Source organism: Otolemur garnettii, unplaced genomic scaffold, assembly GCF_000181295.1.
Source record: "Otolemur garnettii isolate 467f Iridium unplaced genomic scaffold, OtoGar3 scaffold00028, whole genome shotgun sequence".
In the NCBI taxonomy this organism is placed as follows: Eukaryota; Metazoa; Chordata; class Mammalia; order Primates; family Galagidae; genus Otolemur; species Otolemur garnettii.
Genome location: NW_003852423.1, coordinates 18,005,777 through 18,033,173, shown reverse-complemented (window position 1 = coordinate 18,033,173; position 27,397 = coordinate 18,005,777). Strand labels below are relative to the sequence as shown.

At 36.3% G+C, this 27,397-nt stretch overlaps 1 protein-coding gene across 1 annotated transcript in view; it reads left to right on the top strand.

The window, feature by feature from the left end:
* The window catches only part of AOAH (acyloxyacyl hydrolase), a 220,879-nt gene that overhangs the window by 141,782 nt on the left and 51,700 nt on the right, over window positions 1-27,397 (top strand). The window contains exon 13 of the mRNA XM_003788590.3: window positions 27,060-27,142. Coding sequence (XP_003788638.2) covers window positions 27,060-27,142 — 83 coding nt within the window. The remainder of the gene's footprint in view (window positions 1-27,059; window positions 27,143-27,397) is intronic.

The window sequence follows — 27,397 nt, the reverse complement described above, 5'->3', positions numbered from 1 at the left end:
TTTTTTTTTTCTTTATTTTACTTTCTTCATTTTTCTGGTTTAAATATAATTTTCCATTGTTGCCTTCTTTAACAATTAGAACTTCATTCTTGCTAGTGTTTCTACCCTTATTATTTATTTTTTCCTCCCAATTTTGTCCCATAAAGTTTTCTGTTTGCTTGTTTTGGTTTGATTTATAGCACTTTTCTCTTTCTTCTCTACTTGATGGAGGTGGGGTATTGTGTCTGAACAGGCTAGCAAAGAGCTGCTGCCCTCAAGGGAACCACCCAACCTGGCATCCCCAGAAGTCAGGGGGTTTTAAGATTGGGTCACCCCTACCTTAGTACCCCTACTGCACACCTATATTGCTCCCGTTTCCCTCTTTCTGTGCCTTTCTTCTTTTTGTCAATATTCCCTTTTACTCACCCCCTCTCCTTTCTCTTTTTTCTTTTCTTTTTTTCCTTTCTTGCTATTCAATCTTCTCCTCCTTCTGGTCCAGTACCATAAGGACTCATCAAAACTCTCCAGAAGCATGCTATCTGAAAGAGCAAGAGGAAGTGAAGGGAAAATTAGAGCAAGGAAACAGATAAAAGAAAACACTCATGAGGAAGAATCAGCAGAAAAATCCTGGCAACATGAAAAACTAGTCCAGAGCAACCCCCCAAGGGACCGGGAGGTAGCTACTGCAGGGGATTCCACCTATAAAGAAATGTTAGAAATGACAGAAAGGGAATTTATAATACAGATGATGGAAACAGTGAAAGAAACTGCTGATAAAGTGTGAAATAACCAAAAGGAAATCCAAAAACAAAATCAAATAAGAGATAAACAATATGAAGAATATAGAAAGGATATAGCAGAGCTGAAGGAACTGAAGCAGTCAATTTGGGAACTTAAAGATGCAATAGAAAATATCAACAACTGATTAGGCCATGCAGAAAAAAGAATCTCAGAGGTAGAAGACAAAGCTCTTGAGACAACTCAGATAGATAAAGAGGCAGAAAAGAAGAGAGAGAAAGTAGAATATTCACTGACAGAATTATGGGACTTTATGATGCATACAAACATACAACTTATAGCTATCCCAGAAGGGGAAGAAGAATGCCCCAGGGGAATGGAAGCCATATTAGAGAATATTATAAATGAAAATTTCCCAAATATTACCAAAGATTCTGACTCCCTCCTTTCAGAGGGATATCGGACCCCAGGTCACTTCAACTCTAACAGAGCTTCTCCAAGACACATTGTGATGAACCCGCCCAAGGTCAAGACAAAAGAAAAGATTCCTCAAGCTGTCAGGAATAAACACCAGTTGACCTACAGGGGCAAATCCATCAGGGTGACTGCAGACTTCTCTAATGAACTTTCCATGAAGAAAACAATGGTCATCTACCTTTAATCTACTTAAACAGAACAATTTCCAGTCTAGAATTCTATATCCTGCTAAGCTAAGTTTTTAAATTGACAGATAAATCAAATCATTTATTGATATGCAAACACTGAGTAAATTTGCCACAACAAGACCAGCTCTACAGGAAATACTTCAACCTGTTCTACACACTGACCATCACAATGGATCAACAGCAAAGTAAGAACTCAGAAATTAAGGGACAGAACCTAACTTCTATAATGATGCAAAAGATAAAACTAAGCAATAGACTCTTACAAAATAAAATGAATAGAACACTACCACACTTACCAATTATCTCAATAAATGTTAATGGCTTGAATTCCCCACTGTAGAGTCAAAGATTAGCTGATTGGATTAAAAAACACAGGCCATCCATTTTCTGTCTGCAGGAAACACACCTACTTTCAAAAGACAAATTAAAACTCTGAGTTAAGGGTTGGAAGACAATTTTTCAGGCAAAAGAAATTCAGAAGAAAAGAGGAGTTGCAATCTTATTTTCAGATACATGTGGATTTAAAGCAACTAAAGTCAAAAAAGACAAAGATGGTCACTTTATATTGGTCAAGGGAAAAATACAAAAAGAAGACATTTCAATTCTAAATATTTATGCACCCAACTTAAATGCTTCCAGATTCTTGAAACAGACCTTACTCAGTCTGAGCAATATGATATTCTATAACACCATAATAACAGGGGACTTTAACATTCCCCTTACAGAGCTGGACAGATCCTCTAAACAGAAGTTAAGCAAAGATATAAGAGACTTAAATGAGACCCTAGAGCAACTGTGCTTGATAGACATATGTAGAATACTCCATCCCAAAGATGAAGAATATATATTCTTCTCATAGTCCTGTGGAACATTCTCCAAAATTGATCATATCCTAGGACACAAAACAAACCTCAACAGAATCAAAAGAATTGAAATTTAACCTTGTGTCTTCTCAGACCACAAGGCACTAAAGGTAGAACTCAACTCCAGCAAAAACATTCAACCCCACACAAAGGCATGGAAATTAAACAACCTTCTATTGAGTGACAGTTGGGTGCTGGAAGAAGTAAAAGAGGAAATCATTAATTTCCTTGAACATAACAACAATGAAGACACAAGCTACCAAAACCCATGGGATCCTGCAAAAGCAGTTCTGAGAAGACAATTTATTGCTTTAAAAGCTTACATTCGAAAAACAGAAAGAGAGCACATCAGCAAACTCACAAACCATCTTATGGAATTGGAAAAAGAACAACAATTAAGCCTAAACCCAGCAGAAGAAAGGAAATATCCAAAATTAAATCAGAGATCAATGAAATTGAAAACAAAAGAATGATTCAGAAAATTAATGAAACAAGGAGTTGGGTTTTTGAAAAAATAAATAAAATAGATAAATGTTTCACCAGACTAACTAGAAACAGAAAAGCAAAATCTCAAGTAACTTCAATCAGAGATGATAAAGGGAAAATAACAACTGATGCCACAGAGATACAAGAGATCTTCTCTGAATACTACCAGAAACTCTATGCCCAGAAAATTGACAATGTGAAGGAAATGGATCATTGTTTGGAATCATACCCTATCCCTAGACTTAGCGAGGAAGAAATAGAGCTCCTGAACAGACAAATTTCAAGCACTGAGATCAAAGAAACAATAAAAAATCTTCCAAAAAAAAAAATGCTCTGGTCCTGATGGCTTCACGCCAGAATTCTATCAAACCTTCAAAGAAGAGCTTATTCCCATACTGCAGAAATTATTTCAAAAAATTGAAGAGGAAGGAATCTTCCCCCAAAACGTTCTATGAAGCAAACATCACCCTGATACCAAAACCAGGAGAAGATCCAACTAAAAAGGAGAATTTCAGACCAATTTCACTAATGAATATAGATGCAAAAATTCTCAACAAAATCTTAGCCAATAGATTGCAGCTAATCGTCAAAAAAAATCATTCATCATGATCAAGTAGGTTTCATACCAGGGATGCAAGGCTGGTTTAACACACGCAAGTCCATAAACGTTATTCACCATATTAACAGAAGCAAAAACAAAGACCATGCGATCTTCTTAACAGATGCAGAAAAAGCATTCGATGAAATCCAGCATCCTTTTCTAATTAGCACACTGAAGAGTATAGGCATAGGTAGCACATTTCTTATACTAATTGAACCCTTCTATGACAAACCCACAGCTAATATTTTACTGAATGGAGTAAAACTGAAAGCTTTTCCTCTCCAAACTGGAACCAGACAAGGTTGTCCTCTGTCACCATTACTATTCAACATAGTACTGGAAGTTCTAGCCAATACAATTAGGCAAGAAAAGAAAATAAAGGGCATCCAAATGGGAGCAGAGGAGGTCAAACTCTCCCTCTTTGCTGACGATATGATCTTATAATTAAAGAACCACAAAGACTCAATCACAAGACTCCTAGAAGTCATTTTAAAAATACCGTAATGTCTCAGGATATAAAATCAATGTCCACAAGTCAGTAGCCTTTGTATATGCCAATAACAGCCAAGATGAGAGGCTAATTAAGGATACAACTCTCTTCACCACAGCTTCAAAAAAATGAAATACCTAGGAATATACCTAACAAAAGAGTTAAAGGACCTCTATAAAGAAAACTATGAAATCCTAACAAAGGAAATACCAGATGATATTAACAAATGGAAGAACATACCATGCTCATGACTGGTAAGAATCAACATTGTTAAAATGTCTATTCTTCCCAAAGCAATCTACCGATTCAATGCCATCCTTATTAAAATACCAACATGGTATTTTCTAGACTTGGAAAAAATGATTCTGCATTTTGTATGGAACCAGAAAAATCCCCATAAACCTAAGGCAGTTCTTAGTAACAAAACAAAGCTGGGGGCATCAGCATACCAGATTTTAGGCTGTACTACAAAACCATAGTAATCCAGACAGCATGGCACTGGCACAAAAATAGAGGCATAGACATTTGGAATTGAATAGAAAACCAAGAAATGAAACTAACATCTTACAACCACCTAATCTTCAACAAACCCAAGAATATACACTGGGGGAAAGACTCCCTGTTCAATAAATGGTACTGGGAGAACTGGATATCCACATGTAAAAGACTGAAACTGGACCCACACCTTTCTCTGCTCACAAAAATTGATTCAAGATGGATAAAGGATTTAAATTTAAGGCATGAAACAAAAATCCTCAGAGAAAGCATAGGAAAAGCACTGGAAGATATTGGCCTGGGGAGAGACTTCATGAAGAAGACTGCCATGGCAATTGCAACAACAACAAAAACAAACAAATGGAACTTAATTAAATTGAAAAGTTTCTGTACAGCTAAGGAGACAACAACCAAAGCAAATAGATAACCTACACAATGGGAAGAGATATTTAAATATTTTGAATCAGACAAAAGCTTGATTACTAGGATCTATAGAGAACACAAATTAATCCACATGAAAAAAATCAACAACCTCATATATCAATGGGCAAGAAACATGAATAGAACCTTCTCTAAAGAAGATAGATGAATGGCTAACAAACATATGAAAAAAATGCTCATCATCCCTAATTATTAGAGAAATGCAAATCAAAACCACCCTGAGATATCATCTAACCCCAATGAGAATGGCCCACATCACAAAATCTCAAAACTGCAGGGCTGGCGTGGATGTGGAGAGAAGGGAACACTTTTACATTGCTGGTGGGACTGCAAACTAATACAACCTTTTTGGAAGGAAGTATGGAGAACCCTCAAAGAACTCAAGCTAGCCCTCCCATTTGATCCTGCAATCTCATTACTGGGTATCTACCCAGAAGGAAAAAATCCTTTTATCATAAAGACACTTGCACAAGACTATTTATTGCAGCTCAATTTATAATCACCAAAATGTGGAAACAGCCTCAATGCCCACCAACCCAGGAATGGATTAACAAGCTGTGGTATATGTACACCATGGAATACTATTCAGCCATTAAAAATGGAGCCTTTATAGCCTTTATATTAACCTGGATGGAAGTGGAATACATTATTTTTAGTAAAGCATGACAAGAATGGAGAAGCATGAATCCTATGTATTCAATTTTGATATGAGGACAATTAATGACAATTAATGACACGGTGGGGTTGGGAGAAGGGGAGAACAGAGAGAGAAAGAAGGAGGGAGGGATGGGGGAAAGGAGGAGCAGAGAGAGGGAGTGTGGTAGCGTCTTGGTGTGGGACACACCTTGTGGGGGCAAGACACAATTGTAAGAGGGACTTTACTTAACAAATGCAATCATTGTAAACTGGTTTCTTGTACCCTCAATGAATCCCCAACAGTAAAAAATAAATAAATAAAAAGGTTACAAATTATATAAAAATATCAAAGATTAGCAGCATATGATGTATGTTCTCCTCTTATGGAATTAGGAAAATATAAAGAATACTGACCAGGAAGCAGCATTTCTGAAAGGTGTGTGCAGTTTCCACAGGTATGTTTAGCAGACCTCTCTTGAGTCCAGACGCTTATCAACATGGGACAGAATTGATAGCTTTCCCTAGGCAATTGCATCTCCAGACTGTGCTTCCTATTATGATGTATGTTACAGTCAACCTCATGCTATGGGTGTAAACAATGTTCTCTGGAACATGCACCCATGAAAGTACAAAGATAGTTCAGGATAGAAGATGTTTCCTTTATTTTCATTCTTCTTTTATACTATTTGCCTTCTCAAAATTTCATATCTCCTTCATAAGAGGAAAATAAGTTTAATTGAAGTTATGTGCATGCATTGTAAGGCAAACCTAACCCCTCAGTTAACAAATCTGTATTTACTTTAGTTGAGTCAAAGTTAACAAAATGTGTTCTCTTTATTCCAGCTTCAGAAAATTTATCACTTAAAATGTGTTGTTGGGGTTTTTTCCAGTGTGGTTCAGGAAGGAATTGAGTAGGTCGAAAGCAGAAAAAGATTTCTGTGGAGCTTGAGAGCTTGGCAATGGGGGGGGGGGGCGGGGGGACTGTAACTGTAAGTGGGAAGGAAAAAGTATTTTTAAAGATTAAACATAGTACTTCGTGTTCAGATCACTTTCAAGAGAAATTCATACCACAAGAAAATCCTAAGAAACCGAGGTCCAAAAACACATGTAAACTAATAGGAAACAATACCGAAACTTCCACAAAAAGGACTTCTCCTTTGAAAACAGTATCTAAAATTCCAGAGCTGGCACCCTAGAGTGAAGGGATATTTGCATTTACAGGTGCAAGGGTGCTACTTCTCCGTGAGACTGGGTGAAGCATTCAGCATTCCTTGACCTCTTTTACATAAGAAAATTGAATTGGACCAGGTAGCTCTGAGGTTCTCTCCAGTGTTCAAGTTTAGTTATAGGGCAGCATGATCCTATTTTGTGAAACTACTTAGTTTAGAAGCACTGGAGGAAATCGTTAGGGAGAAATGTCCCTGCTTCTTCCCACCAACTCTGTCTTCCTCCACCCCCTGATTAGCCTGTCTTTTAAGACAAGACATGGATTATGCTGTAGGTCAGTGTCTGAACTGTTCTCAGAACTGTGTTTGGCCCGGGTCAGGGTCACTGGGCGGTAAGGCGTGGGCCCCAGCGCAGTGGGCTCTGTGTGGAGGGATCCTGGAGGCTGGACCAGTGTAAATAAGAGCAGCACTCCATTACTGTCCAGGAGTCGATGCAGGCAGTGGAGTTCTGCAGGCCCGGACTCAGTGACAGAAAGACAAAAACAGGGCAGCAACTAGAGATTTAAGGGAAAAAAAGGTCAGAAGCTGAACTTAGCCATAAAAATCCATGAAAATCGAAAGAACCAAAAGCAGTTACCAAATATTACCACCCCCAGCTCTAGAGATGAGTGAGGTCCATGGTCAACATAAGTGAGTGAGTGCAAAGGGCTCAACTACAACTTGAACTTTACCTCAGAAAGGAAAACAATATAACCTAAACATTTGTACCCTCAGATCAATCTAAAATTTAAAAAAAGTAAGTGAGCGCAAGCCAGATGGAATTTTCTAGATGAAATGTTCTCCCTCTGCCTCTTTCTTACATTTGACATATTGAACCAGAGTTGTAGCAAATGCTTAGAAAGAAAGAAAGAGACATAGCCATTTTTTTAAGTAGCACAATAATGCTTGCTCTTCAAGGACATTTAAACACGTCTTTAATGGGAGGAGTCCTAGAATCTGTGTTAAAGGTTAGCTATTATCTCCTACCCAATAGACATCACACGAGAGAATAATTTTGAAAAAGCAGTGTATACTCTGAAGCAAGTCACTCGGGGCATTAAAATCAGAAAATTGGAGAGTAGGGATTTGCAGCTAAGATTTGCTAACCTAATTTCATATTTTAAAAAAAGACATGTAAGTACTAAACACTAATGGGCTTAATAACCTTATTAAATCCATTATTCACAAATTACATGTGATATAATTGCAAATGATTAGCTGTGTTATAATTATACTTTGCAAAACAAACGATTAACCAGAGAGGCAGTCATCTGAAGTTGGATGAGGCTGGTCAGTGTGGGATAGAATTCATAGCAGGAGTTCTCTGAGTGTGACCGGGGGCTCCTTGAGGGTTCTGTTAGACCTTTTCATGAGGTCCACAGATATAGACTATTTCCACAACAATACTAAAACAGTATTTGCCTTTTCGTTGTGTAGCAATCTATACTGATGGTACAATAGCCTTGGCAAAACTGCTGACACAGCATAAAGCAAAGCCCTGGCACCAGACTGCATTAATCACTGTGTTCTTCACCTGCACACACTCCCAGTTTAAAACAAGAGGGGGGCAGCTTCCTTTAAAAATTTTGCCTATGAAACAGAAAAATATATATTAATTGTATTAAATTGATTTTTTTTTCTTTTATTAAATTGATTTTTAATATCCTAGAACCTCTGTAACTTGGCCACCCAAGGGGCTGTAGCAAACTAGTCCACATATGGAGGTGGTCAACATAGGTAACTAGGCCTATTGTACTGATACCCAAGTGTGGTGCATGTCTGGTCTATGAAAATTAGGTCAGCTTAAGGAGGTGGCCAATGTAGACAGGTGTCAGTTATGGAAGTTCTACTGTAATCTAACCTGATAAAATGTGAAATATGCATAAAGCACTTCTACTGCATTACAAATTATTAACAAGATATGATGATTGTCTTAGGGAAAAGCATTTGTGTAAGTGAGTTAAAAACTAAGTTAGTCTTTCAAGGAATATGAATTTTATTGAAAAATGACTGGATAACAAACTATGTTTTTTCAGACTTGGATACCTGGAAGATATCTTATCTAAAATGAGTGACAGTATTGGTATTGGTTGCTAATCATAAAATTTGAACCTTTGAAGAAAATTTTAGATTTTGGAAAGTGTATATCTTCTACTATGGATTTGACAGTTTCCTAATACTTTAAGACTTATCCACATTTGGAATATCTGCATAACTCAGGAACCAAGATTTTCTAAATGACTAATGGATGATTATAAAATAATTTATGGGTAAAAAGTTCATTGAAAGTGAAAAATAGACCAATGAATTAAATTGTAATAAACTGTAAAAGGACCACTGATATAATTTCAAATTCCACATTACAACTAATCAATCGTTAAGAACTACTATGTACTGAATTTTGATTAAGAATCAAAGAAGCCTGTCCATAGTTATCTAAAAAGAATACGGAAATGCTACTCCTTTTTCCAAATACATGTACGCATTAAGGCCAAATTTTCTTCATGTATTTCCACCAAAACCACATTTCACAACAGACTAAATACAGAAGCAAATGAACCCAGCTGTCTTCTGTTCAAGTCAGACACTTAAGAGGTTTGCCAAAACATAAAACAATGCCATTGGGGCGGCGTCTGTGGCTCAGGGAGTAAGGCGCTGGCCCCACATACCGAGGGTGGCTGGTTCAAAGCTGGCCCTGGTCAAATTGCAACAACAAAAAAAATAGCCAGGCATTGTAGAAGGCGCTTATAGTCCCAGCTACTCAGGAGGCTGAGGCAGGAGAATTGCCCAAGCCCAGGAGTTGGAGGTTGCTGTGAGCTGTGTGATGCCATGGCACTCTACAGAGGGCAATAAAGTGAAACTTTGTCTCTACCAAAAAAAAAGAAAAAGAAAAAGAAATAATGCCATTCTTCCATTACTCTTACTAATTCAGGGGAGAATTTGCAATTTTTTAATGTTATTTATATTAACATGTAGTAGTTTATCATTGCTCTTTAAAATAAATTAATGAGTATTCATTCAAATTTCCTCATTTTAATTTTTAATGCAATCAATATTGATAGCTCTAACTCACACAGACAAAAGCTCTCTGGGTCCTCAACAATCTTAAGAGTGTAGGGTGACTCTGAGAGCAAAGTTTGACAATCTCTGTTCTAAGGAAGGGCTGTAAAAAAGAAAATGTGGCTGAAGACAAAGGGATTGGAGAATGCTAACATTTAGAGACTTGGGAGAGGAATAGTCATTTAAGTAGAAAGAAAATCGGAAGGACTTGGGGTCCTGAAGAAGATAAAACATGTTTCCCAAGAAGCATTGAAGTGTCAGTCAAATGCTGCTGGAGGCAGAGGAGGATGAAAGCTGAGAAAGACCATGGGATGTTCATGACAGCGACAGGGAGAGATGTGACCAGTGGGGCAGAGAATGGAGAAATGTGATTTTAGAGAATGGGCGGGTTCAAGATGTGATGAAGTCAGTAGTGCCAGTGAGCATGTCTCCTTTCAGAGAAATGAGCTGATAGCTGCAAGGAAATCACAGATCAGGAAGACTGTTTTACACAGAAAATCCTCCAACATGTTCCTGATAGGACGACTCAAAAGAGAGAGAAAGATGAGGGAAGGGATGAGCCCTACAAAAGGCGAAAGGGGAAGGAATCCAGGCACCATCCTTGGGTAAGAAGGACCATGTGTAGATGCTGTGGCTCCTGATGGAGGGGACTCTCCCAGCCACACACTGACAGATCCCTTCACCTGCAATGACTTCCCCTCATCCCTACTTATTTTTAAATTTTCATTTTTTAATTACTCAAAATATGAATATGTTTTCATCTTACAAAAAAATACTGGTGTACATAAAGTAAAAAGCCACTCCCCTTTGTATTCCCTAATTTCCCTCCCTCTTCAGAAGAAAGCCCTGTGAACAGTTCAGCATAATTCTATCCAGACCTTTTCTATGTATTTACATGCATATATCTGCACATAAAGAAACGAATACTTTGTTGGGATTTTCCCATTCGTGATATCATATTGTACATAACGTGCTATACTGATGCTTTGTCTTAACAATACTCCTTGTCGCACTTTCCATTTTTGTGCAACACTGCAGAGGAGTTCATAGTATGGGTGTTTCTTTCTCCTACTGATGGTCATTCAACTTATCTCCGAAGTCTCATTACTGCTGATAATGCTGCAATGAATATAATGTATTGACTCTTCAGAATATGTGTGAGAATTTCTTTAGAAAAAAAAAGTGCTGGATCAAACAGTATACATTTTTAATTTTTAGGAGCCTTCCAAATGCACTATCTTAATGTATATTTTCACAAATAGTACATGAGAATACTAGTTTCCCCATATCCTGGCCAATACTAGATATTGCCCTCCTTAATATTGTCTAATATAATGAAAATAATTTATTGTTCCTCTCATTGGCAGCCTCCTGATTACTAGTTTTCAAAAGAGATTTGAGCACCTTTTCATTGGCATCTGCCCTGTATCCTAATTATTCTCAAGCCTCATGTGGTGAACATCAAGATTTTCTATCTAAACATGGGCTCACTGCTCAGGGATCAGTCCTTCTAGACAGCGTCTTCATACTAACCCTCCTCTGACTGGACGGTTCTCTCGTGAGCTCCTATTGTGTTCTGCAAAACCAACATCAGCTCACTTATCACAACTGTTTACTAATTGTTTCCCACTCTGCCTGCTCTGTCCCCAGACTCTGGGTATCCCAAGTGCAGGAATCAAGTGATTTCCTTTTGCAGCCCTAGTACCTGGCACAGTGTGTGATACATCGCAGGTATTCGATAAAAGAACTGCTGAGCCCGTTCATACAAATATCACTCCACCTTTGTAGAGAGCTTTATACTCTGCAAAACTCCTTCACATGTATTTTCTCAGATTGTTTCAATCAAATCAAAGTTTTAGGAATTAACATTTTGGGGAAAAAGAGTATAATGAATTAAATCACCAGCTGCAGGACATGATATGAATAAAAACAAACCAGGGTAACATTAACCGTTGGACTTCCAAGTGTGTCCTATAAAAATTGTTCTATGAAAAATTACCAAAATACATTAAAACATTAAATGACACAATCAGTAGTAAAATAATTAGCACACAATCAACATTAGAATATTAACCACACAATCAATGAATTGGAGAAAATTAATTAAAAGATATTTATCAATTCAGAATAATAAAACAAAGAGATTTGCTAACAAGTGAATTTGCTCAATAAGAGACCAACCTTTGATGTAAATTTTTGCCTAGAAATCATGTAACTTTGCAATTGAGGCTGATCAAAGTAAATGAACACCCTTTGAATTCCTCTAATAGAATTCTAATTGAACCTGAGATTTTAGGTCATCTCAATTCTCAAATGCAGATCACAGAGACAATTAATCAATATGTCTTCAAAATTATTCTTTAATATACTATTTCTGCAAGATGTTGAAGGGTATTTATTACACACATTTTTTTAATCTCAATAGATGTAGGGAATACAAATGGTTTTGTTAACATGGACGAATTACATAATGCTGACCTGCTATCAGAGATTTTAGTGTACCCATCACAGAATAGTAGTGTACATTGCACCCAATAGGTATTTTGTATTCCTCCCGTCCCCTCTTTTCCTCCTCTCCTAGTTTCCAATGCCTCTTACACCACTTTATGACCGTATATACTCCTCGTTTAGCTCCCACATATAAGTAAGAACATACAGTTTTTGCTTTTCCATTTCTGAGATAACTCACTTGGGATAATGGTGTTCATTTCCATCCAAGTTGCTGCAAATGAAATTTGTTCCTTTTTATGGCTAAGTAGTACTCCATGGTGTATATGCCACATTTTATTTATTCACTCGTCAGATAATGGACACTCAGGTTGGTTTCATATCTTGGCAATTGTGAATTGTACTGGGATAAATGTTCAGGAATAGTGTCTCTTTGACATAATGACTTCTTTTCCCTTGAGTAGAAGGGAAATACCCCGTAGCAGGATTGCTGGATTGAATGGTAGGTCTACTTTTAGTTCTCTGAGGAATTTCCATACTGTTTTCCATAGAGGTTGTACTAATTTACACTCCCACCACCACTGGTTAAGCATTTCCTTTTTGCTGCATCTGCACTTTCATCTACTGGTTTTAATAATGACTATCTTGACAGGGGTAAGTGGTATCTCACGGTGGTTTTAATTTGCATTTCCGTATTGACTAGTAATGGAGCCTTTTTTGTATGTTTTTTGGCCATTTGTATATCTTCTTTTGAAAAAAAAAATATGTCTTTTGCCCACATTTGAATAGGGTTATTTAATTTTTTTCTTGCTGATTTATTTGAGTTCTTTATCAATTTTGAATATTAGTCCTTTGCCACGTTTGCAACTATTTTCTCCCTACAGAGTGGGAGAAATAAAATGTGGTATATGCAGTATATATTTTTTAGTTTAACTAAAGTCCCATTTATTGCTGCTATACTTACTTTTGGGGACTTAGTCATAAATTTTTTGCCTAGGCCAATGCCCAGAAGAGTTTCTCCTACACTTTCTTCTAGAATTTTTATGGTGTTTGCTCTTAAATGTAAATATTAACTCCATCTTGAGTTAATTTTTATATATAGTGAGAGATAGGGATCTAATTTCATTCTTCTGCATGTGGCCTTCCAATTTTCCCAGCTCCGTTTATTAAATATGACGTCCTTTTGCCATTGTATGTCGTTGTCTGCTTTGTAAAAAATCAGTTGATTGTAGCTATCAGGTTTTATTTCCGTGTTCTCCATTCTGTTCCATTGATCTTGGTAATGATTTAAGTCAAACAAGTTTTAGAAAGGCTAGTTTAAAGAAAGGGAAACAAGTTTACTTGATGCAAGGTTTATCAGGGCCTTTAATATGCCCAAGCAAGCACTGTATTTCTCAAAAAAAAAAAAAAATTACACTATGAACCATTTTTTAAACCTATTGGACCAGAGAACTACATAGAATTTGTATTTGTGTTTTATGAGAAAAAGCATCTTCTCAGGAAACTGATGTTCCATGCAGCATCCTTTGAAAAATCTTATTTAAATCATTAAAACGATCTTCCATGCAAAACTGATCTTTTCAGATTTACTAGCATCCACAGCTTTAAGTCTCCTTATTTTGTCACAATTTGTTTACCCTAATACAGTGGCCTAGTATCAAATCTGGAGCTGGGAAAAGCCAAGATTAAGGAAGTTATAATAGCTCTATGCTCAGAGAACAGCAGAGAAAGAAATCTCCATGAGAGGTTAACCTATGATAGGTAGGATGCCTTGTCTGGATCTAGCAGCTCATGAATTATTGAACACAGTGCCCATGAACTCTATTTTCTGTACTATTTTGCTAGCCCAGATTGGAAATTTATCATGCTGTCCTGCTGATCTTTTCATGGGTGAACTCCCAGGACCTCCTCTGTAGTCATCCTCACCCTGTATAATTAGCCTGTCGCCAGTCTCTCTGAATGCACTAGTCATATTCTGCATGCTTATCACTCTCTGAGGCTGAATTGTGTTTGCTTTATGATACGGTAAGCTGGGTTACACCAGGATCTGGAATGCAGCTAGTGTCAAAGGGCTGGAAAGAAGTTTAAAAGTCTGTAATCTATCTCTTGGCCTTATGCTGGCTTGACCTCCATCTATATTAGAAAGAAAGCTATCCACCTTTTCTTAAAACTTAAAGCAGAAAAGTTTTCTGAATAAAGCCTGCCTGTTTTCTAAATTACCCAATTTTATCCTAATCTCCTCCCCTGACCTAATTTAAGCAATGGACAAGGGTTGGGGAAAAGAACTTCTAAGTACCTCTCCTGTGCACCCCTCAAATTACAAAGACTGAAAGCAGTCACTTCTACTAGCTAATTGGACCGGGGGTAGGGGTTGTGTGTATGCAACAGAAGAAAAAGGAAAACAATTGATAACCTTGGGGCATTTGAATCCTTGTGGAGATAGGGAGGAAGAAGTAAGGCATTTGAGACCAGAACAATCATTATAGTTTAACCTCACTGCACATAGTATCCTAGAATTTTCAGCTTATCTTATTAATACAAGTTCACATGGTTAACTTTCTTTTAAGCAATCTTTGCAATTTATAGGCATTTTAAATAGTACTCCATGAAAAATACAATTCTTAAAATGTATAAGAGAGATTATATATTTGGGATGGAGATGAAAGAAAATGGTATCTTAATTACATGAAATACATTCTAGCGCTTGTACAAGATCTTCACCCCAAATTCTAGATGATATTTCTAGTCAGAAATACTAATGAAGCTATCTTATTGGTGGTAAAAATTTCTGTATTTTGATAAGGAAAGTTGCAACTAACTGTATCTATGATATCAATACCCACTCTATTTACTCTCCATGACCAGGTCATGAGCAAAACAATATTTTAGTACATAAATTCCATTTTTAGAATTATCAAAAATATATTTGTGACCAAATGCTGATAACAATTACTTTCCAAAAGGAAAATAACCCCTCTTTACTGACCATGAAGTTATTTTAGTATTGAACTCAGACCTAATGTCCATTTCCCATCTGCTATTCCAAAGTACAATAAAATGGTCAAAGCAGAGGGCATAAAACATATAGCATATCAAGTATTTATTTCAGGCTTCTGAGTAAGATTTCATATTGAACACAAGCATTTGCTTTTCTCCCTCGAGGAGCCCTAATCTAACGACAGCAGATGAAGAGGTCCATAAGGACAAAGAGAACAGAAAGAGCCAACAAACATGGCAAGCTAGGAAGCAGAAGGACCAGCTGTAACTAACAGCAGATTTGGAAGAGCTGCAGCTTCCACTGGTGAGAAGCAATACCAAGAAGTAACGTAGTTCACAATGCAGAACTCTCCACAGGTGGCCAACTGCCTCTCCCTTACCCTGGGATAAGACTAGAGCTTTACTCTGAAGAAGCATCTAGACTGAGAGGCTTCAAATATAAATGAGGAATGTCCTGCTAGACCCCAGGAATGCTGAGCAGTGAGGACCCTTCCCCACCCAGCCCCACAGTATGGGTGTATGGGTAGCATAACCTGTGCTCTCCTGGCTATTGACAAAGTGATTTTTAACCAGTGTGCAATGAGGGGATCTTAGGTGTGCCATGAAAAATTTTAAAGATCATTAATTAAATTATTTTTGAAAGAAGTTCAAAGCACAGTAAATATATTCTTCTTTGTGCTCTTTTTTATGATCAACATAATTTGAGTGGGCCTCGGAAGTTTAACTATAGGTTCACTGTGATATGAAAAAAAATGAAAAGCACTGGCCTAGAAGACCCTTCCCTGGAGAATTAGAAGATTCCCCCCAAAAAACACCCTGTCGTTGCTGATAGCTCCATTCCCTGAGAAAAACCCAGACAGCCCACCCTATAATGAGGGCAGTAGTCAATAAGCACACCCAGGGGCCCAGTTTCCAATCGAAATACATCAGCTTTTTAGCTGGCACTTGGGTTCAATATTTAGATATAAGCCAACAACCCAGGAACATCAGGCATCTGAAAGAAATCTTAAACATGAAAGATAACACTAAGATAAAGGAAAAACAACTTCGGAAAACAGAGATTGCACTAAAGTGGGAAAACATCTTTTTTAAAAAACTCTAATATCTTACTTATAAAAATAACTAAATTTAATATCTTCAAAAAGATATAAAAGAAGATATTACATTCATAAAACTATAACATTGTGCCAAAGAATATTTAGAAAATAAAAATGATCACTTGGAAATCATACTGGTGGCAGCAGATGATTTTCACAAGAAGATTGAAAACAAAAGTTGAGAATATTATCCAAAAAATGGAGGAAAAGGACGAAAACATGAATATAGGACAGAAAACATTAGGAAAATCAGAATACTAGTTTATGTGACCCTACATTCAAATCATAATAATTACAGGGGGTGGGTGGAGAAAAATCACCTATGAAATAATTTCAGAACATTTCCCAGAACAGAGGACATGAATTTCTAGGTTGAAAGGGTCCACCAAATATCTAACACTGTTAATGAAAATACACCCACACCAAGCCTGCCATCATAACGTTTTGGAACACTTGGTACAAGATGCCACTACAGGCTTCCAAAGGGTGAAGACACAGAAGGGCTGCACACTTCACAACACTGAGGAGGCTAAAAGCCTCTGAAGGAAAATGATCTTAACCTTGAATTCCAGATAATTCCCATTATCTATTGTATAACAAAGTTTTCCAAACTTTAGTAGTTTAGAACAGCAGCCATATTCATGAAAGTTGCAACTAACTGTATCTATGATATCAATACCCACTCTATTTACTCTCCATGACCAGGTCATGAGCAAAACAATATTTTAGTACATAAATTCCATTTTTAGAATCTCGCAGTTTGGGTGTCAAGAATCAGGCAGAGGTTGGCTGGCCAATTCTTTCTCTTTCTATGACATTGCCTGTGGTTGCCTAAAAGTGTTCACCTAAGGACTGGTCTGGACTGGAAGACCTAAGGTGGCTTCACTCACATGATGGGTCTCTAAGAAATGGCAGATAGAAGGCTAAATTCAACCAGGTCCCTCTTCTTTTGCATGTAGGGTCTTTTTAAAAAAAAAAAAAAATATATATATATATATATATATATTTTCCTGAGCAGTTTTAGGCTTAGAGTAAAAAATGAATGGAAAGTACAGAGTTTTCCTTCACCTCCTCCCCTATTTCCCCTATTAATTTTTTCTTCTTTCTTTTTCCGTTTTTAATTTTTTTAAGAAAACAATGCTTTATAAAATTTATATATATATATGTACATATATATTTTAACATATTCATTTATTTATATTTTGGGGGGGGAGACAAAGTCTCACTCAGTTGCCCTTATAGCCTTCTCAAACTCTTAGACTCAAGCAATCCTCTTGCCACAGTCTTCCAAATAGCTGAGACCACAGGTACCTGCCATAACAATTGGCTAGTGTGTCATTTTTAATAGAGACAGGGTCTCATTCTTGTTCAGGTTGGTTTTGATCTCCTGAGTTTAAAGAATCCACCTATCTCAGCCTCCCAGAGTACTAGGATTATAGGCTTGAGCCACTGTACCCAGCACTGTTGCTTTTTTTAATCCAAAGTTTAGAAGAAAGTTTTCTGTTATTATTGACATTTTTTATGACTGTGGTAAAGTTAGTTCTTGTAGAATGTCATATAGTGGGAATCATATAATGTGTACCCTTTTCAGACTGGCTTCTTTCACTTAACAATATGCATTAACATTCTGCCATGTCTTTTCATGGCGTAATAGCTTAATTCCTGACCTATATTTCATTGTATGAATGTATCATATTTTGTTCATCCATTCATCTACTGAAGGACATCTTGGTTGCCTCTAGTGTAGGGTCTTTTTACATAGTCTTTCCAGCAGAGTAGTCAGACTTCTTAGATAGTTGCTAAGGGCTCCAAGAGACTAAAGTTACCAGATATCTTAAAAGTCAGCCCCAGTGTTGGCATAGTGTCATTTCTGCCAAACTCTATTGGTCAAAGAAGTCATATGCATAGGCCAGCCCAGATTCAAAGGTAGACAGGTCAAAGATAATGTGCCTATCTTTAATTTGTTCCATCAGTCAATGAGAAGCAGACTATGATAATCCTTGAGGCACATTTCCTTTACCTTTTGAACAGCTTAGCAAGAAGCTGCTCCATCATGCTCGGAGTTCCTACTTTTTAACAAAGCAATTACTTATGCAGAAAAAAATCTATTATTGAGGGGCTTTCAGATGGCTGCCTAGAGACATTTGATATCCACTTTTTTCACAAAGAAGACCCAAATAGGAAGGAGGTAATCATGCTTCAAATAGATTACCTAAGGGACAATGCTGGAATTCAACAGAAAATGAGAGAAAATCTCTAAGGCATAAAAGGAGAACAAAGAGGTAGGCTATTCAACCAGTATCAGATAAGAGCCTGGAGAAGATTCCTAATGAATTGAAAGGATGACTGAGTGACCTCCCTACCCAGAGGTCCATATTTCCATCATAGATGCCTCCAATCCTAGGCACAAGAGAGATCCTTGACCTATGAGGGCACTGGGACTAACACATAGGAAGCTACCTGGAGGCCATGTGTCTATAGCATTACTATAGAGAGGGAGCTCATGCTGGGTCTCACACACCCCTATGGATCTTCTTTACAGCACATTATAGTCAAACTGTCAAAAGTTAAAACAGATAGAGAATTCTTAAAAGCAGCAAAAAAAAAAAAAGAAAGCATCAGACAATTATAAAGGACCTCCCCCCCCATCAGACTAACAAGGGATTTCTCAGCAGAAAAATCTACAACCTAGCAGAGAACAGAATGATAATATTCAAAGTGTTAAAATTAACTAGGTATAGAGAGGCATGCCTGTAGTTCTAGCTACTTGGGAGAGTGAGCCAGGAGGTTCATTTGAGCCCAGGAGTTTGAGGTTTCAGTGAACTGTGGTCACACCCTTGCACTCTAGCTCAGGTAACAGAATGAGACCCTGACTCAAAAAGAGAAAGTACTGAAAGAAAAAAACTAGTAGCCAAGGATACTATACCTAGCAAAGTTACTCTTCAAAAATAACAGAGAAATAAAGTCTTTCCCAGAGAAACAAAAGTTAAGGGACTTCATCACAGCTAGACCAGCCCTACGAGAAATGCTTAAGGGAGTTTTAAACCTGAAAGCAAAAGAACAATATCTTCCAGCATTAAAAAAACATGAAAGTGAGCAAGCACACATATCAGGGATAGAAAAGACACAAGTGAACACTTACAGAAAACCACCAAACCAAAATAATGAGGAAAAACAAAGAAACAAAAAAAAAATAAAACCACCACAAATCAATTAATAAAGTGATAGGAATAAGCCCTCACATATCAATAATGACCTTAGCTATAAACGGATTAAACTTTACACTTAAAAGATACAAACTGGCTGAATGAATATAAAAATATGACTCTTTATACTTAAAAAACACAGACTGGCTCAATGAATATAAAAACATGACCACCTATACATTGCCTTCAAGAAATTCATTTCACCCATAAAGACACATATAGACTGAAAGTAAAGGGATAGAAAAAGATATTCCATATAAAAGAAAACCAAAAACAAATAGGAGTAAGTGTGTTTATGTGAAATATTATAGATTATAAATCAAAAAGAGTAAAAAGAGACAAAGAAGATCATTAATATAATAACAAAGAGATGAATTTAGCAAGAACATATAATAGCAGCAGAGCAGCCTGATATATAAAGCAAATATTACTAGATCTAAAGGTAAAGATAGACCCTAACACACTAATAGGTAGGGATTTCAACACCCTACTATCAGCATTATACACATAATATAGACATAAAATTAACAAAGAAACATTGGATTTCAACTGAACTTTAGACCAAATGGACCTAACAGACACTTTCAGAACATTTAATTCAAAATCTACAAAATACACACACTTCTTATTGGTACATGGAACATTCTCCAGGATAGACCATATGTTATGACACAAAACAAGTCTCAATAAATCTGGAAAAAACAAAATCATATCAAGTATCTTCTCAGACAAAAATGAGATAAAACTAGAAGCCAATAAAAGGTATTTTGAAAGTTGCACAATTACATAGAAATTAAACATGTGCCTGAATGACTGTTTTGTCAGGAAAGAAATTGAGAAGAAATTTAAGAAAAAAATCTTGGAACAAATAAGAAACAAACTACAACATACCAAAACCTATGGTATACAGCAAAAGCAATACTAAGAGCGAATGTTACAGCAATAAATACCTACATCAAAAAGTAGAAAGATTTCAAATAAAAAAATCTAACAATACACCCTGAGAAACTTGAAAAACAATAAAAACCAAACCCAAAATTAATAGAAGGGAAAGAAATAATAAAGATCAGAATATATCTAAACAAAATAGAGTAAGAAAACCATACAAAGGATCAATAAAATAAAAGTAGGAGTTTTTTAAAGATAAAAACCATCAATAAACCTATATATACTAAACAAGGAAAAAAAGATAAAAAGACCAAAAAAAGGGGACATACAACTAATACCACAGAAATACAAAAGATCATCAGAGACTGTTATGAGCAACTATACACTAATGACTAAAAAATCTATGGGAAATGGATAAATTCCTAAAAACATACAACCTACCAAGATTAAATCAGAAAAAAATAGAAAACCTGACCAAACCAATACCACCAAATAATGAGATTGAATCAGTAATAACAAGTCTCTGAACAAAGGAAAGTCTAAAACCTGATGGTTTTACTGCTGAATTCTACCAGACTTGCAAATCCCCACCAACTTCTAGTAAACCAGATACAATCGTACATCAGAATAAATAAATAAATAAAACAGCATGATCAAGTAGGAATTATCCCAGGGATGCAAGGATGTTGCAACATACGCAAATCAACAAAGGTGGTAACACCACAGCCACAGAATGAAGGACAAAAACTAAATGATCATTTAAATAGATGCAGAAAAAAATTGATAAAATTCAAAATTCCTTCATGATAAAAAGCTCTGAACAAAGTAAGCCTGGAAGGAACATTTCTCAACATAAGCCACATATGATAAACTCATAGCTAACATCATACTAAATGGGAAAAGGCTGAACATCTTTCCTTGAAGGACTGGAACAAGAAAAGGATGCCAACTTACACCAACCCTATTCAAAATAGTACTAAAGGTCTTAGCCAGACTAATCAGGCAAGAAAGAGAAATAAAAGGCATCCAAATTGGAAAGAAGTTAAATTGTCCCTCTTTGCAGATGACATGATCTTATGTTTAGAAAACCTGAAGACTCCGCCAAAAAATTATCCAATCTGATAAATAAGTTTATAAAGTTGCAGGATACAAAATCAACAGACAAAAATCAATCATGTAGTGTTTCTACACAGGGAATTAGCTGAGGAACAAATGAAGTAGGCAATATCATTTGCAATAGCTATAAAAAATAAAATAAATATCTAAGAAGAAACTTAGCCAAGGAGGTCTGATGACAGACAGTAAAGAGTCCACTGTCTAGCTTTTTTTTTTTATTAAGTCAAGTACACATAGATCATGAATACATTTATGCATATGTGGGGTACAATGTGTTGGGTTTTTTATATACAATCTGACATGGTTACATCAAACCAATCAACATAGTTTTCACCTCATTTGCTTGATTATTGTGTTAAGACATTTATGTTCTACACTTGACAGATTTGACTTGTACCCTTGTAATATGCTCCATAGGTGTGGTCCCACATTTTATCCTCCCTTTATCAAACCTCCCCCCTCCCCTCCCTTCCCACTCCATGTCTCTCCTTCATTCTGGGCTATAGTTGTGTTCTATCTTTCCTAACAAAGTGTAAGTATAAGTAGGTTTCATAGAAGTACTGTGGACTCCTTGTACAGTATATTTTTATATAAGCTAATGTGATTAGGACAAACAGTTAACTAAAAATTTAGTTAAAGAGGAAAACTTTTTTAAAAATGTCTTCCTATAAAATAACAATTTTATTTGAATTCAGATATAAAATTATGCATCCATGCATAATCCTTTCATGTAGGACCAAAGCCTTTGGGTTTATAGGAGCTTTCCAATTTCTTTGTTGCATAAATCATACATAAACTATAGCTTTCAATTTCTGGTTTTGATTTCATTAATGTGGAATAAAAACTTAGATACATGTGAAAAAAAAAGAAAGAAAGACAGTAAAGAGCACATAACAAATGAAAAGACATTCCATGCTCAAGGATAAAAAGAATAGTATTGTTAACATGACCATATCACCCAAAGCAATTTATCTATACATTCAATACTCTATCAAAATACCAGCACAGTTTTTCACAGAAATGGGGGAAAAAATCTTAAAATTTATTTGGAACCAAAGTAGAACCCAAATAGCCAAAGAAATCCTTTGCAAAAGAACAAAACTGGAGGCGATTCATTTCTTGACTTTAAGACTTCAAAATATATTACAAGGCTTTAGTACCAAAACATCATAGTACTGGTATAAAAACAGACACATGAGCCAATGGAACAGAACAGAGAACCTAGAAATAAATCAACATATTTATAGTCAACTGGTTTTTGACGAAGGCCCCCAGAACATACATTGGACACTTTCTTCACAAATAGTACTAGGGAAACTGGATATTCATATGAAGAAAATGAAGCCTAACCTCTGTCTTTTACCATATACAAAGTCAACTCAAGATTGATTAGAGACTTAAACATAAGACCTAAAACTACAAAACTATTAGAAGAAAATGTAAGGGAAACATTTAAGAACATTGGTTTAGGCAAAGATTTGTAGCTAAGTCCTCAAAAAGCACAGGCAATAAAAATAAAAACAGACAAATTGGACCTTATTAAGCTAAAATCTTTTGCACAGCAAAAGAATTAATCAACAGAGTGAAAAGACAACCTACAGAATGGTAGAAAATACTTGCAAACTATTCATTCAACAAGGGACCAATATCTAGAATACACAGGGAACTCAAACAATGAAACAGCAAAAATAATAGTAATAATAATAATCTCATTAAAAAGCAGTCAAAAGACATGAATAGACTTTTCTCAAAAGAAGACATACCAAAGGTTAACAAGTATATGAAAAAATGCTCATCACTAGCCATCAGATAAATGCAAATCAAAACCACAATGAAATATCATCCCAGTTAGAATGGCTATTATTAAAAATATGAGAAAAATAACAGATACTTTCAAGGATGTGGTAAGAAAGTATATCTTATACACTGTTGAGAATGTAAATTCTAGCCACTATGAAAAAAAGTTTGAAGATTTTTCAAAATACTAAAACTAGAACTTCAATCAATCCAGCAATCACACTACTGGGTATTTAGCAAAAGGAAAAGAAATCAGTATATCAAAAAGATACCTGCACCCTTGTGTTTATTGCAGCACTATTCACAACAGCAAATATATGAACTCAACCTAAGTGTCCATCAATGAGCAAGTGGTGTGTGTGTACAATGAAATACTACTCAGACATAGAAAAAGAAAGGAATTCTGTCATTTTCAGCAACATGGGTGGAACTAGAGGTCATTATGGGAAACGAAATAATCTAGACACGGAAGGACAGATATCATATATTCTCACTTATGCGAAACCAGACAATAAAGTTTGTGAACGCCTCCTAGAAAAAAGACGACACACCTCACTGCTGATTATCACTATGGTCACCTTCAAAGTAGTACTCTCCTCGTGAAGCTATGCACGATGCCAGTGCCTAGTCCACCCTTCAGAGCACTTTTTCTAGGGAGAGTGCACAAGACCTCTCAGACCTCATAGGACAACTCTGATGGCCATTCCAGAAAAAGAGTTCCAAAATTGCTTTGAAGTGTAGACTAGGCACTGGCACCAGTGCATCATTTCCCAAAGGGAGGACCTCAAAGGTGACCATAGTGATATTCAGCAGTGAGGACTGTACCACTTTTTCTAGGATGAGTTCACAAACTTAATTGTCCAACCTCATATGTGAGAGCCAAGGAAGTTGATCTTACAGAGATAGAGGTAGACTGATAGATACCAGCATCTGGGAAGAATGAGAGGGTGGGGAGATGAAAAGAAATTTATTAATGCATACAAACATACAGTTATAGAAGGAATAAGTTCTAATGTTCATTAGCAGAATCTGGTAACTATAGTTAACAACACTATATTGTACATTTCAAAATAGCTGGAGATAATGAAATATTCCCAACATATAGGAATGATAAATACTCAGACTGATGGCTATCTTAAATACACTGCACATCATTATACATTCTATGTATATAGCAAAATACCCCATAAATGTGTATAAATATTATGTACCAGGAAATAAACAGAAATAATTATGCTGAGAGAAAGAAAAAATAAATGTATTATTGTTACTACATAATGACTTAGAAACACTACAACCCTCTTTCCCAAATAATACATAAAGTGCTAAGAAGCAGAGTTCCTGCCTCACATGTGTCTTGTCAGAGACAGCTTCCTATGAGATCGTGAGACCACAGCAACAATGTGAACTCTGCTCCTTCTCCACTTCACGTTTTTCCCCACTAAGTTCAATGAACTCTATTTATATTTAAACTATGGGGCAAGCTGTTTCCAGCCCACCTTATACATCACCAGCAATCAAGTCAAAGAATTAAAAACATTTTCAGATATACACGTGCTAAGAAAAATAATAATAATAATGCTTCTTCCCACATAACCTTCAAAGCTATTTTAAAGTGTTCTTTAACACAAGAACACTATAGGCTTCCAGGAAATAGGAGTTCCAACAACTCAGGAAGAAGGGAAGAAAACCCCCAGGATAGCAGGGAAAGGAGTTCCCAGGTTAACCCCTGTGCACCAGGGTAAGGACAAAAAGCCCAGATTGAAGCAGGTTATGAGGCTGCAGAAGAGATTTTACAATGAAATGAAATCAACAAACTATCTGGTATACTGGAGCATACTGAAAGGAGATCAAGCAACTGTAGAATATTTAAGGGTCAACTGATGATAAATGATTAGAAAATTAAGCAAAGAAGCAAAAGACAGCTATTAATGCCAAGGAAATAAAGGGGAAATATAAGAGGGGGGAAAGAAAGCAATCATTGATCAGTTGTGAATAGCTAAATCTGCCTCTTCCAGAGTAAGGAGCAAATAAATAATGTCGAAGACTAAGAATCAAGATGTAGCCTTAAAAGAACTTGATTTAAAGGTAAGGAGAAAGGATGGTGCCTGTGGCTCAAGGAGTAGGGTGCCGGCCCCATATGTCAGAGGTTCAAACCCAGCTCTGGCCAAAAATAAATAAATAAAGACAAGGAGAAAAATACCAAAAGACTCAGTCAAGTGATGTTGAAATTAGTTGTCTCTGGGAATGGAGAAATGGAGGCAGAGGAGAAGGTGAGATCACTGTTTATCAGTACAAGCCTTACATACACAATGCTTACACTATTTGGCTCTGTAAGAGTCACCACCTCAAATTCACCTTTTCAATTAGACTTCCTCTGGCCACTCTCCTTTTTTCCATAAAATTTATCACTTTCTAGAATGCTCTACAATTTGTTTACTTATGATGTTTAGTGTTTTTATCTGCCTTTTCCTGCTGGAATATCAACAACACAGAGAGGCAGGGATCTTGTCTTTTTCATTTGCCAACGTTACCCAAGTGTATACACTAGTATCTGGAATATAATAGATGCCCAATAAATGTCTATTGATTAAATTAATTTAATTTTTAAACTATGTGCTGGGTAACTTTGATTTAAAAAAAATAAATTAAATATTTCATTCACCTGAAAGTTGTACCACAAAGCAAAAACTGTACATGAAATATTGCTAAGACATCTTGGTTTTCTATTAGAAAACACTATTAATTTTCTCAGATTTCAGAAAAGACTATAATTTTCAATGCATCCTGAATGCCCAACAGGATACATGCTTGCCTTTCTTAAGCACTGAGACAGGCACCAACCTCTGTAATACAGGGAGTGAGATTTACATAGCACATACATACAGTGGTGATTGTATGTAAGCTTGTGAGAAATGAAATTACCATAGTGAAAAGAAGATAAAAGACATTTGAAGAGCAATCAAATATTTTTGAGTTAAATTAGTATTCATTAGTTTATTTCTGGCCTTGTTTCAAAAAGGATTTTAGGAAGTTCTGTGTCTATCAATATTTGATTCAGCTGAGACTCAACATGTGGGAAGTTTAAATAAAACAACATGTGGGAATATTTTCCACATGTGTAATCTAAGTTTGGGAGCTCAATTCTACCTAGCCCCTAGGATCCAGGTTCCTTTCAGTTCATCCCTAAGAAACATTACCAGAAAGCCACTGCATACTTCTGTACAAGGTCTCGCTATGTTGTCCAGGCTGAATTCAAACTCTTGGACTCAAGAAATCCTCTCACCTCAGTCATCCAGTAGCTGGGATTACTGGCATGGGCCATTGTCTCAACTGCTGCTGGGAACTTCTAATTGTTTCTCACCATCCAAAGCTTAGTGACTGATGTGTCACTACGAACTACAACAGAAGCTGGGAAATGCACTCATTGTTCAGGGCAGACACAGGTCCGCTAAAATTCTCTTACAATGTGCAAAGGGGAAAATAGATCTGAAGAACAAAAAGAGTGTCTACCATAGCTTCATGGTCAGGTTCAAAATGACAGAATGGATAAAGATGATCTCTTGGTGAAAAGATTAGAAAGAGATGACTCTAAAGGTCTCCATACAAAAGGAGAAGTTTGATATCTTCAACAATTCTCTTACCACATCAACTCAACCCACTTCATAGGACCGCTTTTTGGAAGAGCTCCCAATAATATGTTCACAGTTTAGGGGAAACTTATCAGCAGAGATTTGATTTTCTGAGTTTATTTTAACTGTAGTTTTAGAAATCATGATAAAAACATGTTTCTTTGAACTTCATTATGTGAGTATCCTGATATCAAATGTATACATATATATTTGTTTCAGAATTAAAGAAAAATCTATTTACCTTCGTTTACGAGAAAGAAACCACTGCAATCACAGGGACTACCAGAATATTTCAAAAAATGGTATGTAACTTTCCTATTTAAGCCTCCAGTCATGTGCCTGTAATGAATGATTTTGTTTCATAAGTACTCTGAAAGCTGAGATTTAGATAACAAGGAGCAAAGAATGAAATGAGTAATCTCTCTTCCAACACCTTTGCCCTTTCTGAGAGAAGGGCCCTATGCATGGAGCCATTTACCCACAGCAAAAGGGAACAAAACCAGATGGACTAAGGGGCAGACCAGTCACCCAACAAGTTGTAGAAAGGCTATGATGCA